Source organism: Genypterus blacodes, unplaced genomic scaffold, assembly GCF_046128005.1.
Source record: "Genypterus blacodes isolate CSIRO-AG114 ecotype Tasmania unplaced genomic scaffold, CSIRO-AGI_Gbla_v1 ptg000073l_1, whole genome shotgun sequence".
NCBI classification, from domain to species: domain Eukaryota; kingdom Metazoa; phylum Chordata; class Actinopteri; order Ophidiiformes; family Ophidiidae; genus Genypterus; species Genypterus blacodes.
Genome location: NW_027466883.1, coordinates 1,245,326 through 1,262,271, shown reverse-complemented (window position 1 = coordinate 1,262,271; position 16,946 = coordinate 1,245,326). Strand labels below are relative to the sequence as shown.

Sequence of the window (16,946 nt, the reverse complement as noted above, 5' to 3'; positions counted from 1 at the left end):
TCAAACAAAGGATCAATAGATTTGCATACAATTAGCCATATGAATAAGAATACACACACTTCTGGACTGCAATGGGAACTGACCTAACACAACACAACAATAACATCCATTCATCTCACTCACACCTTGACTAATCATCCATTTCCTTTGATCGTGCTGACTGACAATCTTCGAGACAAATGACAGCTGCACTTACAATCTAATTCTGAGAGATTGCGTGTGTTGATGCTGACAGTAAACAGATAAATTGCATTCTCAGCTCTGAAAACTTGCAGTGTGTGTGCGTGTAATAGTGTGTGTTATGTCGGTGAATCATCGGTGCAGTATCCTTGACGTAAGCACTATTTGTGTTTGTGTTAAAGTGCTTATGGGTGTACGAACGGAGGCTGGATGATGGGCAGGACTGTACAGCTGTGTGTGCGTGTGTGAGAGTGTGCGTCTGGAGCTCAGTGCGGACTGGACTGCTGCAGGAAACACAGCCAGCCAGTAGCTAAAGTTAGCTGGCTAACTTAGCTGCTAGCCTATTTTGATAGCCAAAATGTCTTCTTTCTACGCTTTGCACATTAAAGGGGAGTTTTGCAAAGTTACAGGAATGTGCCATGATATTACAGCGCCGCGTTGTTGTTGATGTTTCCGAGGCTTGAGTTATGCTCTCACGAAAGAAAAGTAAAAACGAAGCGTCGAAACCAGCCGAGGTACACGGGAAATATGTGAAGAAGGAAACGTCGCCGCTGCTTAGAAGTAAGCGCAACAAGTAGCCTACTAGCTGTTATTAGCATTAGCCTGCTAACTGAGTTAACTTGCTTTTAACTAACAATAGTCGGCAGATTAAAGATATTACACGGAGACATTTTGACACAATAGTGCGGCCCATAAACGAGCAACTCAGACTTAATTCCTATGTTTTACTCTCCAGTGAACCAGTTTATTAAAACCCGATAATTTCGTACTTAGCATCCAGCTCGGTATGTAGCCTTAATTAGCATGAAGGGAAGTTGGGAGCTAACGGTAACGACTGTGATAGCGAGGAAAGTACCAAAGTTGAACTTCCAAAGTGAACGTTTCTGCTTTATTCGGAACATTGTCCTGATAGATCCTATACAGCTAATTACCAACATAGATTCACTGAAACACAAGATTTGTTTTGCTGCCTTTATTTATCAGAGGAATGGGCTGAGTGTTGACATCTGTTCTGGACTGACTGGGTGCTGCGCTGTAGAATCTTAGATTTCTGTTAAATAAACAGTCAGGGAGAACAACTGTTATATTTAAACTCGCATGTAGTTGTCTGATGTTGTTAGGATCATCTTGATATTGACCGTCTAAACTGGTTTCAGATCTTATGCCCTCTTTCATCCGTCATGGACCCACGATACCCAGACGCACAGAGGTCCCCCTGCCTGAGATGGGACCCTCTGCCTACGCCGTGGCCCCCAGCCGGGAGCCGGTGGTGTCCCGCAACAAGAGCTTCCTCCGGGCCCCCGTGCAGAGGCCTCCTCACGAGGTGGCCCGGAGGGAGAGCCACCGCATGTCAGCACCTCCATACCTGCCCCGCAGCCTGGGGGACCTGCCCCGGGAGTACGGGGGCTCCTCACAGTCCTTCCTCACAGATGTGATCCCCATGTCTGAGAACGGAGACGCCGCCCGGTTTTATTACCCCCCTGAACCTTACTATGACAACCAGCAGCGTCAGCCCAGACCCAGGGTCCCGGATCGCTTCCCTGAGGACTACAGATACTATGAGCATAATGAGCACAACTTCCAAAGACTTCCACGACAACACACTCCCCCAGCCCCCAGCAGGCCACCTTCAGGTAAACAAGACTTTTGCTAATAATAGTTAATAATCGTAATAATAGAGTTTACCTCTTTTGGAAGATGGTAAACAAAAACATAAGTGTACAAAATGTGGCAAAGTTCGCAGGGTAGAATTGCACACATTGTGTTGAAAGTACATGTTAGGCAGTGGAAGGACTAGGAGACGTATTATTACAGCATTTTTGTTACAGAAAATTACAGTGTAGTTAACTTGATCTTATTAGAACGTAGCCATACAAGATGAGCTCTGCAAATGTCATGAATGAGACACAGCTCAGCGTTCGAATCGCAGCATTTTGCACCGAAAAGACTTAATACAACAGATTAAAGCAGTGCAAAATGCTGACACTGATAGATTCCCCACAAGCCACGGTGTTAACCTTCCTTTTTTACGACAGAATTAAGGGTGTGAAAGCAAAGCAGATACTGTATGTGTGAGGAAAACAAGGAGTCGCATCAAACCAGCTCTAAGTAACTTTTCAGATGTGTGTTTTGGGGAAGGTTTTAAGGAATGCTGTGTCTCTTCGTGTTCCCCTGATAAGACAATGGGGTCGCTAGAGAGCCTTGTACTTGAACTAAACTGTTGTTTTGAAATGGCACAGCCATTGTTGACGGCTTCAGGCCACACAGGAGCCGCTTTTTATCACCAAACTGTTAAAAAGAGGAATGACTAAATTTCAGGTTTACTATCTGCATTGTAAACACTGTTGTGATGCAAATGTGCAATTTCCAATAAGATCAAACATTGGGGGCGTCACAAGAGTTGTGAACACCTTCATTTGTGGCTTACGTGAGAGTGTTGTGTACACGGTTTAGTATCATAACACCGAGTCTTGTTTGGACTGACGTTAAGTTAAACAAGCGTTGCTGTATTTTTCGCTTCTTTGTTTGCTCCATCTTTGTGCCGTCGACGCAGCAATTTGCAGACTGCCCTTCAGTCAAACTTCTTCAACCCCAGACTGCTCGCTGCTGTGAATCACATGTTTACTCAGACGCTGAGGGCTGGATGTGAACAGGGCACAGGTGAAGCTAAAGCTCCCGGCTGTATGCGGCACTATTTTGAATGACTCACCCAGCAAAAGTTAGTCGATGTTGCAGCAGTTTACACACACACACACACACACACACACACACACACCATAGCCCTTGTTTGCCTTAAAAGCTATATATTCCATTTGAAATGGTTCCATTACACATAATTCACATTTTTACTGTAAGAATGAATCTGGTATGTTGTCGCTGAGTCGTGTTGATAATGATCACAGCAATGTTTGTAACGCTTCCCTGTAACTGCATCACTAAAACAAGCAGCTGATTGTATCCAGAGAAGCTCAGTTGATGGGAGCTGCAGTGAGTGAACTCGGCTGAAGGCCTGAGACAATGATGATGATGATGAGGTGGTGCAGGAGGAGGAGGACTGCATTTTTGCGGCGCACTCGCACATTCCAGCCCGTCACTCACCAGCTGGCAAAGAGCTCCGGCTCTGTTGCTGTCACTCTCGTGCAGAATTTATCAGATTGTAGCCGCCATTTTGCCTGAGATGCTTCATTCCTCGCACATTCTCCGGTGCTTTCAGCCCTTTTGCTGGTTCCCTCCAGGCTCCTTCATTTTCAGTCAGCCCTCATGTTAGTCCTCCCCTCGGCCTAATTCATCCACACAGCTGTTGGCGTGACATTCCTCTCTGACATTCATACAGAACCTGTTGAATGAAGCCACTCTGCTGTGCGCTCTTACAGTGTTTGGGAGTTCAGTGGTTTGTTCTCTTCCAGTGAAAGCCCGTGTGTGTGTGTGTGTGTGTGTGTGTGTGTGTGTGTGTGTGTGTGTGTGTGTGTGTGTGTGTGTGTGTGTGTGTGTGTGTGTGTGTGTGTGTGTGTGTGTGTGTGTGTGTGTGTGTGTGTGTGTGTGTGGCCATGCAAAGATCTCTGCCTTCCTGTCCAAAAGTAACAACCCTCCCATTTCCTACTATTCATCAAACAATGTATATTACAGTAAGATGTTCTCAGTACAGCTACAGAATCTTAGGGAGGAACCAATCACATAGAAGATCACTGCAGTGTTTTCACTCAGTCTGTCATGCAGATTCATTACATTGCTCCCTAGATCCTGCTGCACAGTTGGCTAAGCAGAGTGACCGTTATGGACATTCTTGTTCTATAAACGGCATCTTCCCATACAGGATGTCCCTGTCATTCTAGGGAATTTTCCGAGAATATTTAATCTCTCCCAGAGGCGCCCTTTCGGTGGCGGCAGGTCCACTGAATGTTCCGTCAGATTTCTCTTCCTCTCCCTCAAGGTTTTTGAAAAGCAAAGTTTGCTCTCCCTCAGGCATAGGCCGAATACAGGCCAAGTCCCTGGGGAACCTCTCCAGTCTAACGGGAGATGACCTCCCCCTTCCGGCCGGCTGGACCGTGGACTGGACCATCCGCGGCAGGAAGTACTACATCGACCACAACACTAACACCACACACTGGAGCCACCCTCTGGAGAGGGAAGGGCTCCCTCCTGGCTGGGAGAAGGTGGAGTCTGCGGAGTTTGGGGTTTACTACGTGGATCACATCAACAAGAGGGCACAGTATCGTCACCCATGCGCCCCAAGGTATGTTGTTAGTATACAGAAGCTTAAGTGTTCTACCACCGACATCTTGTGTAAATTGGTTTAAAATGGTCGTCGAAATGGTTTCTGGCCCTTCCAGTGTGCCTCGCTATGACCAGCCCCCACCTCTGCCGCCCCCTGTGGCCTATCAGCCCCGACCCGCCGAGAGGAACCAGCCTGTGCTGGTGCCGGCCAACCCGTACCACACAGCCGAGATCCCAGACTGGCTGCAGGTGTACGCCCGCGCTCCACTCAAGTGAGTACCGCACAAGGAACACGGGCATCTCCTCCATTAGTTTGGCGGGGGTGTTCCTGGGTAGAAAGCTCTCTGTGTTTATACAGAAACACAGTGGGACCTGAAGCCACCAACCTGAGATATAATAATGGTCTCATGCCAAAGGCCAATCCAGAAGGGATTGTGTATCGGCCTTGTTAGAAATACAGACAGTCTTCCGTGTTGACAGTATAACTTGTGTCCCTGTGCCCACAAGTCACCTGCTTTTTGTTCAACCATGTACCTTGTCGTCTAAATCAGGTACGACCACATCTTGAAGTGGGAGTTGTTCCAGTTGGCGGACTTGGACACGTACCAGGGTATGCTGAAGCTGCTGTTCATGAAGGAGCTGGAACACATCGTGAAGTCGTACGAGGCGTACCGGCAGGCTCTGCTGTCCGAGGTGGAAGCTCGCAAACAGAGGCAGCAGTGGTACGCCCAGCAGCCCAACAAGAACTTCATAGGCAACATGTGAGCATGTACGCCAGCCACGGGGGGACGTCCCGCGCCGAGTCTGGCCACACCTCCTCTGAGGTTTCCACAGTTTGGGAGCGGTCGGGCGTTCTTTTGAAAATCCTGATTGACTCTTAATTGCCTCTTTACCAAACACATCTGTGCCTTCGCTTGATCCAAATATATCAGCCTGGATGTCCAGACTCGCATCGGCTGCGGGCTCGGCTCGCAAAAAAAAAGGGGGGGGGGGGCCCCCTTCGCTTGCGCAACCCTCGATTTATGAATGGCTGAAAACAACACTCCAATGAAGAAAAGAGAGAAACCCGATGTGCTGTGTGCGGGGACGCTTTGCAGCCACGGCCCCGGAGGATTGAAACGCTGTACAGATTTTGTTAAGACTTGAGGGCTCCGGCGTCTGAAAAGACCGTTCAGAAACATCCTGAGATCCGTGCCTTACTGAAAAAACACAGCATGTTGTACAATGGCTGCTCATATCTTGTATTCACCAGCTAAACTCTGTCATTTCTTTCTGGAGGGAGAAAAAGACTGGCAGCTTCTCCTCATTTGTTTCCATATGAAATCCTTCACTCTTTCCCCCACCCCTACGCTTTGTTGGTATTTGTAGCCCCCATAAACGGAAACAGCACTCTTTTATATTCAAAACAAAAGTCTGCATTGTTCTTTTTTTATGACATATACTTTATGAGACAATCCACCAAAACTTTAACATATTTAAGTTTTGATACGAAAAAAAAGCATCTTTATTTAAATAGCTTGTAGGGAAGAAGCGTGGCGTTTGTTGCAGTGGTTCGGGCGTCTCTTTGGCTCTCGGCGTTACTCTAAGTCAGGAATATTCTTCTTTTGCATGTATAATGGAACTTCAATAAGCTACTGGAATTTTTGTTTCTAGTTACAGAAACCCTTCAGAAGACACAGTAAGTTTGCCAGACGAGTGCAATTCATTTTCCTCTTTTGATTTCATTCTTTTCCGGATATTTCTTGACTCGGTTTACGCCTCATTTATACGGACGCGTGTCTCCTGTGCTTAAAATGGAAGAGCAGGATATCGGAAGCATATTTTCTAATCGCCACCAGTCAATCAATCATAACCCTCTTCAGATATTCAGATCGGTGCTTTGTTTCCTGTGAACTGTTGCATCTAATGTTATGAAAGATTAAAAGGATATGAAACTATGACATCTTTCTGAAGGTCATAAAAGGTTTCCAGGTTAGTGAACTCTAACATTGTCCTCTTCTTTCTCTTTAAGGAGTCCTTTGCTGTGCTGCATTCTTTCATACCTTGTGTATATATATCTAAATTTGTGGATTACAAAAACAGGACATAAGCAATAAAGTCTGCTGTGAAGAAACACACCATCACATGAACACAAAGTATACAGTTGTTTCCTCTAGCTTGCATTAACGTTTACACACCGCCTTCGACAGACACAACATGGACTTGAAAGAAAACAAATCCATGGCATTCGTTTTGCAGATTGTTCTCTCAATGGTTTGTAGGTTTAAGAATAAATTACACAAATCTGGCTGTAATCAATTTAGTCCAGCTTTGTTTTTTATTTCTTCAACTATGATTACACACTGGGAGAATATAAGATTTGAAAATGAACTCGATGGTCACATTACGTCGTACTGGAGTAGCTCAAAGCCGTTCTTGAATAAAAGTATAGATATTTCATTAAGATTAAGACATTAAGTAAAGCAGATTTTGAACCAACATAGGTCAAAGGTACCAATGGAGTCAGTCAGTCCCTTCTTTAGACCTGCATGTCTCAAGAAGGAGGAGCCAAAAGATATGAAGCCACAGGTGGAGAACAAGATGCAGGGGAAGATTAAGGAGCAGTCAGAGGAGAAGAACTTCAAGGAGGAGGCAGGAGCGGACCTTTAATCTGAGGAGGACAAAGAGGAGGAGGAGGAGGATTGAGACGAGAGATGCCTCTCACACTGAAGGTGGAGAAGGAAGTGGAGGTAAAGATCAACATGGAGGAGAGAGGGAGGGGATGACATGGCATCAAACGAGAGACATCTCTCATCATATGGGGTCAGATAGCATTGGACATCTTATCTTATACACTATATGATTAGGGAGTATATCTTATACACTAGTTAAGGGAGCAGTGTGACAGTAGATCACAGGTGTTGGAATACAGTTACACAACAAGTTTGTCTGAAATATTCATGTTGCAGAATTTATTAGGGTTCAGGTTCATACATCAATGATTTATAACAGGGAATGATTCTATATATGTGAAGGAACTGTAGAATTCTTCTTTGTCTATTCCAGTGTAAACTCTACCAACCTCCGTCTAGCAGTAAGCATGTTGTGTACTCACTCTCTCTCCTTGCGTGCTGCTTCCCTCTTCATCATGAATAATGCTGAAGCACGTTGTTGCTTCAGCTTGTAGTTGAAAGAATGAGCGCCCTGTGTGGTTCAATGCTCAAGAATAAATTACTCAAGTCTGACTTAAATTGATTTAGTCCAGCTTTATTAGTTATTTCTTAGTAGGTGAAACGTTGCATGGTGTGTTTAAACCTTGCAGTCTAATGTGTTGAAGAGGACGACTTAAAACCTGTTTTAACCACATGTTTAAATATCTATTTATAATTGAAATTGATCCTTTTTTTTTCTATTTCCTTTTACAGGCAGAATCTATAACTGAATCAATTTGGAGCCTTTTTTCTTATTTTTTTTCTTTCAAAACAAAAAGATGCTACCTTCCAATATGAACACACACACTTACAGCTCAGAGAAAATGAGATTTGGAGAAAGACTCAGATGGTTCCTGGTGCGAAGGCCTCACTCATGTTGATTATACGTTGTGGAAGACTGAAGAAGCCACTCTACCGTAGTTTTTGTTAAACTCTGGATCTTTGAGGCTAAACCTCAGTGTGAACCTCAGTGCTAAGTATGCATGAAATCCTGAACTGCAGGTAACCAAAACCAACATGGAAACATACATTTTGATGCAGTGGTTGTATTTGCTGTATTCTAAAGCACATGTTCTGTGATCCTCGGTTATTCTGTGACTGTCTACAACAGAAAAACAAGCACGGGTATAAAAATGTACAGTAACAGTCTACTAATCCACAAAAGGTGTCGTCAGTGAGTCGTGAGTGGGGTTTGGCCTCTTTCACCATGCAGCACACTCAGATGATTCAACTTAAGTGTTTAAAGATGACGAAAGAGATCTGGAAAGAGGATCCTTTGAAGCTTCTACGACTCAACTATTGACGTCAAGCTTTGATTCCTCATTGAGCACAAACAGCTACAACAGTGGCTTCACCCACATGTATGTTAGAATTCACCCCTCACTCTCACTGGACAAACACACATAGATGATTACTTTGGACAAAAACTGCAAGCAGATTACAAAGTCAGAGATAATTCCAATCCAATTCCGGCACAAAACTCCTCCCTGAACTAGAACACTGTCAAAACTAAACAGCACTGCCCCAACCTCCAAAATAAAACAAAAACATATACAGTGTCTAATCAATGTGATATCAAGCGTCTCCAAGTAGCCCGACTGCAACAGATGAATATGTTTCACACTTTATGGGTGCAGAGACACGTTGTCTCAATGACTCAAACTCAAAATGAAGAAATGATGGCTTGTTTAAGAGCTTGGAGCAACACTAAGCAGTTACCATGCTGATGATGTGGTTCACTTCATTATTTAATATACAGATCAGATTTTGGCATTCAAACATAAATATTCGTATAAACACCACTAAACTTCATTTAACAAAACAATCACAAATAGAGATTCACAGATGTGGTAACAATTAAATAGTCTTCAATGAGAAATAATGAAAAACAGACGTACATCAAACATCTGACTGCAGTTTGGTTATGGTTTGTGGTAGCCGAGGTTTTTGAACAGCTGTTTATTTTTCACAGACAAACGTCAAAGTGAGAGACAATGATACACTGCATCCGCCACTCAGGATACATGGACGTTATACAGTCCATATTAGCTTTAAAACAGTGAACCCATCAGTGGACCGGAGCAGCCAATAAAGGAATAAAAGAGTGCCTGATGGGTGAGGATGTCTTCCACCTCTTCTTCCTCCATTTTCCTCATCTGTCCATCACCAGTAAGTCCCTGTTGTGTTCACATCTCCTGACATCAGTCCGTCTTCCTGTCCTGCTCCTCGCTGTCCTGCTCCACCTGATGCCCGGGGAAGGCGTGGTGGTACAGGTGCCTGTGGTTGGCAGCGACATTATACAGCTTGTAGAGAGCCTGTGGAGCGGAGACACAGAATCACAACAACAATTAGGTTTACTGGCAAGGAGACCTCACATAATGCTGGATAAGGAATGATGGTTGGCATTAACTCTCATTTCATTTACATGCAGTGTCACATCAAATACACAGGAAGGGTTTAAAAAAATAATATAAATAAATCTGGGAAGGTTAGCTCATCAAAGTAGGCATATAATATACTAAACAAAATAAAATAACTTATAATAATAAAATATGCAATTCCAAATAGAAAATGAAAAATGTAATCAATGCAAAATATAAGCAAATATGTTTTTTAAAAATGAACAGCTGAACAATGGCATAGTGGGTTGAAATGTAGCATAGTAACAGGGGAGATTTAATTCTAGTTATTATATTGTAAAAATAATTATGCTGCTTACCTCATTTGTGCTCCCCTGTGGAAGCAGCAACAAGAAAAATATGCAGTGTGAACAATCATACACAGGAGGGAAGACAACAAAGACACAATAGCAAGATTTCCTCATTTAAAGAAACGTGCTGCCACCTAGCGGTTCAAATATCCCCCTGCGTGCAGAAGCCGTGATGTGTACTTCACTGTATGGACGGGGTTTTGTAACACTGAGCTCTTTCTGGTTCAGCAGTGATTCAATATGATAACTGGAGCCAAAAGCTTGATGGCTGCATGAATTTGCAAGATAATTTTGATTCCTGCCTGTTCTTTGTGTATATAAAATATGGTCAAATATATATTTTCATTGGCTGCTGATACATCTTAATGACCGAACACACATGCAGACTAAAAATGCATCTGGTTTTACAAAATGACATATTTGATGTAAAACTACCTGTTTGTTTAATTTAATGAGTAGTATCTCTGTATGGTTCATCTACAGTATATGTGTGTGTTATACACAGTATAATGCATCATGTGCCTGTGTGTTCAAGTGCGTGGAGAAATGTTTTACATCATTTTAAAAATGTCTATAGACTCCAGATAATTTTGCACTATAATAAGCTCAACTAAACCTCAGTAGCTTGATTTACACAACTAAGGTGAGATTGAGATCAGCAGATGTGTGTGTGACCTCATGGCTCCTTCAGTTTTGATTGGATTACCTGGTCCCACAGTGCACCTGCCACTTGGTCAATGACGGCGCCCAGTTCCCGGTATTCCCCAGAATATCTGATGTAGGCCCAGGTACAGAGCGTGATCAGCGCCAGGCCCAGGATCATGTTACACAAGCTGGCAATGATGTCCACACCCACAAAGCCTGTGATGCCCGCAGCCACATACATGACAAAGATGACCACAAACAGGGTGGCCGGCGTGCGGGCCGCGTGGAAAATGTTCTTGGAGTCATTGTGCTTGATGTACTGGACAAAGACCTCGTCAATTTCTCCCTCCAGCTGCTGCAGGTAGCGGCGACTGAACTCCTCGCCTCCCATCTTCTTCACCCCCCGGAATACCTGCAGGGCCTCCTCTCTGATGGCACTGTGGCGGTTTTGAAGCTCACTGGGGGCCAAGAAGGGACGATCACCCCCACAGACCTAAAGCAGAGGGAAGAAGGGTGATGTGGAGCTGGTGGGCAGAGTGGCACCCCCCTGAACATCCTCTTTGTGCTTTCACCTACCTCCTCCATCTTCTTGTTGTACAGATCCTTTGCAGCTGCTACGGCTGCCAAATTATTAGCCTCTGCTGTGGCCTGGAAGCAGATACACGAACGAATGTAATGTTTGTAATCCTTTGTTTTGGATGCACAGTTCACTAAGGTATGCATACAAAAGGGGAGTGTACCTGCAGCATGGATTTTGGATGTGGTAGCTCCTCACCTTGGTAAATTTTGATGTATGCCTGAAATAAACACAACAACAGGTAGAGTATAGCTTCATTTTTGGTGAAACACTTGAAGCGAATGAGTGGAAACACTAAGTTTCAGAAATCATGAAAAACACAATGTTTGGTTCCAAGTTGAGTAAATCTGTACAACTGCACTGACTTTCATATGTGTATCGACCTTGAGAGGATTTGTGTGCGGTCAATGCACGTTCATCTTGTGTTTAAACATCGTCGCCTTAGGAATAAAAGCTGTAAACAACATGCACCTGATTTCTGTGGATCACATTACATTGCCATTTTGATTTAATATTCATTATTTGTTGTTGCTCCCAATACCATCGCATTTACTGGGTAGTGGCACTGTTTTGTTTCCTCTTTAGAGTGCACAGACAATTTCCAGTATACTGTTAGTTCACCTTATCTTAGTTTTTTGTCTAAATGTAGTGGCACTCCGCTGCTCTGTTTTGTTTCCTCTTCGCCGATAATCGTACCGCCTGCTGGGTTAACTTTCAACTTTCAAGTTTCAAAAGTTTTAACAGTGTCTGCTACTTGAATGAATAGACGAGATAAATTAATTACAAATGTCAAGAACACAAGAGTCAAAAAACTGTGTTGCTTCAAACAGTCAACAACATCACCAACTCTAACAAAGTATCAACATTGGTGTCGGATTATTATACTGTATATTATTATAAGTAAATCATCTGGCTCATGTTTGGCTCTCACACACTATATGATATGTGCTTTATTTACATGATATGGACTATTATCAGGGCAAAATATGTGGTGCGCCTCACCTTGAAGTACTCCACCAGGCCTCGGCAGGTGATTTTACTCCCGTTGATCTCCTTCACGTCAATATTACGAGGACTCAAAAGCCAAGGGACCAAAATATTTAGGTTGTTTATGAACTCGCCGTCGATCTCTAGTCAAGGAGACAAAAAATCCAAATGAAGAGGACGCACGTGCTGGAATATAACAGTATTTACTTATGTAGTTTTTATGCATTTCGGGTGGAATTCCAGCTCTAAACAGTTCTGAACAAAACAGTTGATTTCTTCTCAAGGCTTGCTCTTAAAATTGAAATTCACACCATCAACTTCCCTGCATGACAACATAGAACACAGTCAGCATTAGAATGTGACTACTGATTATTACAACTGTATGAAGCTTAAAGAGGTTGGGATTGTAAAGCAGCAAAATCCTGGTCAACCAACCAGGTTAAAGTCACCGTGTTTGTCAGAGGTGAGACCAGGTCACAAATTAGTCTGAGGTCTGTGTCCCAAGTCAAGACAGGGAAGATGAAATCGAGTCACAGGTGAATGAAAGAACAGTAAGTTACAAGACAGCTTGAAGTGTGAAATGTACCTTTAATTCTTCCATCAAAATGTGGGTTAGTGGCAACTTTGAGTCCAGGGTGAGGCATCAGGAAGCAGGAGATGTTGGTGAAGCAGGAGTGAATGTGTTTGCGTACATTCTGCAGCTCCTCATGTTGGTTCTCTGAGATCTGAACCACAAATATGAACACACACGTCAAGTTTTCAACACAAAGTTTTATCAGAGAAATTCGGGGCGATACAGACATAACCCCTTATTCAATATGTGAATGTGAACTCAATGTGAAAAAGAATATCAGAAAAAAAGCTCTCCTGATGTTACAGAACAGAACATGGCTTGAACTTTAACCCCTTTAACATCAGCAATGTCTCACCTTGAGCCGCTTCTCCAGGAAATTCATGCCTCCTTCCTGTCCGTAAGAAAACTCGTATGGGAAGCTCCAGTCTCGAACAAGGAAAATCATGGACTAAAAACAGTTGAACCGTGTGATTATTATTTGTTCAATCAAGTGATCTGCATTTGAGTTAAATGACATATAGGAATAACTTAAGAATACAAATAATTGGCCTTCATTCAGAGCTTATAAAACATTAAGAATAATTGAATGTTTGAATTTGTTTGTTTGTTTCATTTCTATGCAAATTATACAACCAGTGAGTGAATATTATTTACCTGGAATGGTTTGAGGAAAGTCTCTTCCATGGCTAGTCTGCCATACTCAGTGAAAAGCTGAAAGCAAATAAATCAAACAAATTCACGCTCCCGTGGGTATCTACTGAATTATTATTAACTATCTATTCCATGTTGAGAAATTCACCTGTAGTCCATAAAAGAAGAAAGTCTAAAATCCCTGAACTTGCACACTGAGGTGATGTTGATGGCGTTACCTGTAAGTGCTGCAGGTCGTCCTCCTGTACGTTCTGTGAGATGTTGTAAACCTGAAAAAGGCACAGAGAATTGTTTCTTAACAGCAGCACAGATTGGAAGGAAACTTGTACTGAGTAATATTAACACTTTCAGAGTCACTGTACCTGCATGGAGCTTATCATTGTGCTCAGTGCAAACACAGTGGCTGAATCTCTCAGAGTGGACTGGCTGTCAAATGTGCCCTGTGTGTCCATGAGCAATACAGCCACCTAGGGAGACACACACACACACACACACACACACACACACACACACACACACTGAGCTGTGGGTTTGATCTGTGAATGTGTAAAACTAAGAGGATTCCAGTTCCCTATCACACACCTTTCGTCCATCTGGCTTGTCCACCAAGAAGACTTCGCTCCAGATCTGGATCCCGGTGGTCTCTCTCTCTGAGCCGCCCCTCCAGGAGAAGCCGGTCAGGGGCTCGTCTGCAACTCCCAGCCAGTCTTCAGAAGCCTGAGCAGGATCAGTTTGATGAGTCAGATATTGCTCAGACAATTTGTGTCGCTGCTGATATGATGACAGTTCCTAACTCGCTACAGAGAAAGCAGCCATACACTGCTTATCCCTGGGACTGAACCCTTTAGCTAGGAACAATACGCTACCATTTCCAGCAAAGGCACAAAACGTTGTGCATCTGTTCATCTTATGAGGCCTGGAAATGAACATCACCTGCAATCTACTGTGTGAGCAATGTACTTTTTTATCTTTAATGCAAAAAATATACTCCTCTTGTTGCAACATTTCTGGGCCTGTGCCACAGGTAAGCTACATTATAGAGTCAAACCCTGAAATTACATTTGACTTTTCTTTCCATTATGTCCTTTATTGCTTTTCCCCACATAGTTCCTATTCATTGCTGCGGCCCGGCTGGCACTTTATGTTACGTTCAGACAGACTTACATGGTTGTACATGTAACGCAGCATGAAGTCCATCAGGAACGACTTGCCCTTTCGGAAAGCTCCGGCAACAGAGATGGCCACCACTTCTCGGTCTCTGACCTCCTCGGCCAGCAGGATACGGCTCAGAGCCGCTTCGTCCAGCTCGAAGGTGTGGTCATCTTTGACCAGCAGCACCTGGACAGGACGGGCTCGTCCGTCTGGCTCCTCCTCCTCTGAGCTCCAGTCGTACACATTTTTTTCAGTGAGGGACCCTGGAGGACAAGACAGGGGACAGATCGGTCCAATTTATTAGCACTCCTTAAAGAGCTCAGAAATCTGAATATGAAAATCTGAATGAACCTATTGATGTGTTTAATTAGTATGGTGTCATTATATATTCTGTCTTCATAATATGTTTTCTATCACTACATGGGGAGGCAGTGGCTCAGTGGGTAGTGCTTCCGCTTGGGAACCGGAGGGTCGCCGGTTCGAGCCCCTGCCGAGGTGCCCCTGAGCAAGGCACCGAACCCTAAAATTGCTCCCCCCTCTGCGAAGGGTGGTAATGTAATGTAAGTCGCTTTGGATAAAAGCGTCTGCCAAATGATCGTAATGTAATGTACATGTAATCACAAGCTGAAAATCAAATAGTATAATGTCAAATTGACGACTCCTCTTATCCCTTTAACTCTTGATTTACACCTTAAAATCTTGTAAATAAGGAAAAACATCTATTCTCACAAGCACTGCAAAGCTCTGTGGTGCTTATATGGAACACAATAATCCATTCTACCATGTGCTCTTGATGTCTTCTGCATAATTGTTGCACATTTTCCAAACATCAATGGGTTTAAACAAAATCTGTCCATATTACGAGTTTATAAAGATGGAGCTACCAGTGAGTACTTTGTAGGTAAAGAGGTTAAGTGAGGAAAGACGAAAGTCCATTATTCCGTTTTCACAGTCCCGGATCGATAGCAGAGCCTGCAAGCTTGTTGATTGTCATAATGAATAACCCTGCCATGCTTGCCCATCTGTTCATATCCGATGAGATCATGTGAATTCAGAGCCTTTTCTGGACCTTTCCAGGCAGTGACTCAGTCTGTTTCCTGTCTCTGCTGTCTCATGTCCAGCGTGAAAGCAGTAAGGCCTTCCTGGACAGATCTTATGATGAAGGATGGGAAGATTGGGGGAAATATATCTTGGAAATGTCATTCTTAGACACAATACTAAATAAAAATGGATCAGAATATATCATATTTTTGCAAACCAGAGTTTTGATACAGGATCTCTGTAGAAAAATAAAGAAAATCATTGATGGCCGTAATTGTAATTTGGCAACTGCACAATAACCCTGGTGTGTCACACACCCATAGTAACAGATTGAGGAAGGGGAGACCATATTTGGGAGCATGTTTAAAAATAAAGACAGAATTCACAGTGAATAATTTAAGGAGGAATCAGCCAAGGTTTTCTCTCGGGCCTGAGATGACTTCATAACTCCGGCAGAGGCCTCACCCTGCAAGCTGCTGCTTTACCTGATCATGTTTCTGCCTTTAAAACAGCCAATGACACTAGATTCACTGCCTGCTTTAACTGGGTCAGTCAGTATACATGATAAGCAGCAGGACTTAACCTGATTCTGCTTTCCCTGATACAGCCTCTTTTGGTTTGCATGGGGTATAGTGATGACAGACAGTGACAGTTAGGATGTTGGTTTTCCTTATAACCATGGTGATGACAGCAAACGCAATTATGATGAAGATAATGTTGATGTAAATGAAGACAAGCTGTTTACTGGTGCAATATTACATAATGCAATGCCAGATGGAGCATATCTTCACAGGGGAGGCACACTGTGATAAACAATTATCAAATCAGAAGGTTATTCTCAGGCCTTTGGGGCCTGTACCTTTTCATTTGTGATTTCCATGTATGCTACATATGTAAGCAATTATTCTTGGATCAGTCGTTTATACTAATAGAAATCGTTTACAAACACGAATTAATTTTGATTATATATGGATGCACATATGATAATTACATAGCACAAAACAAAAACAGTGCATGTCCCTGTGTAAATACAGATGTGTGTATATTACCTGCATCGAAATATGCACACATGATGAAATCCTATGAAAAACAACAACTGCTTTATCATGGAGTCTAATAAACGCCCAATTAGGTGCATTGCTTACACCGTCGCCTCGACCGAAATAAAAATGTGTTTGTGCGTCAGGGAAGCGTAAAATATCAATTGTTGTACGTACACTCACCCCAGCTGTCTCTGTCTTTGCGGTGTTTCGCCATTATACGCGCCTTGTATCCCTCTGTTTGTCAGGTAAAGAACGATCCTAGTCGGTAGTCATGGGTGTCGGGATAGGGAGGATGCCCCTCTACACCAAAACGATGCTCTTCTCGCAGGAGGATGATGGAGCTTTATTTGCAGCCTGCGGCGGGGCGTATGCTTGCCGCTAGAAGGCGATGTTGCTTGTTGTTTCCTTTTCTGTAACGTAATGTCACAATCAAGGAGGAGATTCTGTTAGATGCGGCTATATTACCATTCATTGTGGGGAA

The 16,946-nt window shown here is 43.3% G+C and overlaps 2 protein-coding genes across 4 annotated transcripts; one reads left to right on the top strand and one right to left on the bottom strand.

Moving 5' to 3' along the window:
* Positions 1 to 407: 407 nt before the first annotated feature.
* sav1 (salvador family WW domain containing protein 1) lies at positions 408 to 6,381 on the top strand. Its single transcript, XM_076157662.1, has 5 exons — positions 408 to 741; positions 1,338 to 1,814; positions 4,144 to 4,414; positions 4,512 to 4,667; positions 4,947 to 6,381. Exons 1-5 carry the CDS (start codon positions 648 to 650, stop codon positions 5,158 to 5,160), a joined length of 1,212 nt encoding a protein of 403 aa, XP_076013777.1. The 5' UTR covers positions 408 to 647; the 3' UTR covers positions 5,161 to 6,381.
* A 2,444-nt stretch (positions 6,382 to 8,825) lies between these two features.
* atl1 (atlastin GTPase 1) lies at positions 8,826 to 16,847 on the bottom strand. 3 transcript variants are annotated; one of them, XM_076157575.1, is made up of 14 exons: positions 16,640 to 16,847; positions 14,394 to 14,644; positions 13,812 to 13,946; positions 13,592 to 13,696; positions 13,448 to 13,498; positions 13,233 to 13,289; positions 12,934 to 13,026; positions 12,591 to 12,729; positions 12,020 to 12,147; positions 11,181 to 11,237; positions 11,017 to 11,088; positions 10,502 to 10,933; positions 9,805 to 9,819; positions 8,826 to 9,400 (listed from the first exon to the last, which is right to left on the bottom strand). In XM_076157575.1, the coding sequence occupies exons 1-14, from the start codon at positions 16,677 to 16,679 to the stop codon at positions 9,287 to 9,289; spliced, it is 1,689 nt and encodes a 562-aa protein (XP_076013690.1). In that variant the 5' UTR covers positions 16,680 to 16,847; the 3' UTR covers positions 8,826 to 9,286. The 3 variants fall into 3 exon arrangements, with proteins under 3 accessions (XP_076013690.1, XP_076013691.1, XP_076013692.1); XM_076157576.1 differs by having other exon boundaries at positions 16,646 to 16,847; XM_076157577.1 differs by lacking the exon at positions 9,805 to 9,819 and having other exon boundaries at positions 16,646 to 16,847.
* Between the last annotated feature and the right edge of the window lie 99 nt (positions 16,848 to 16,946).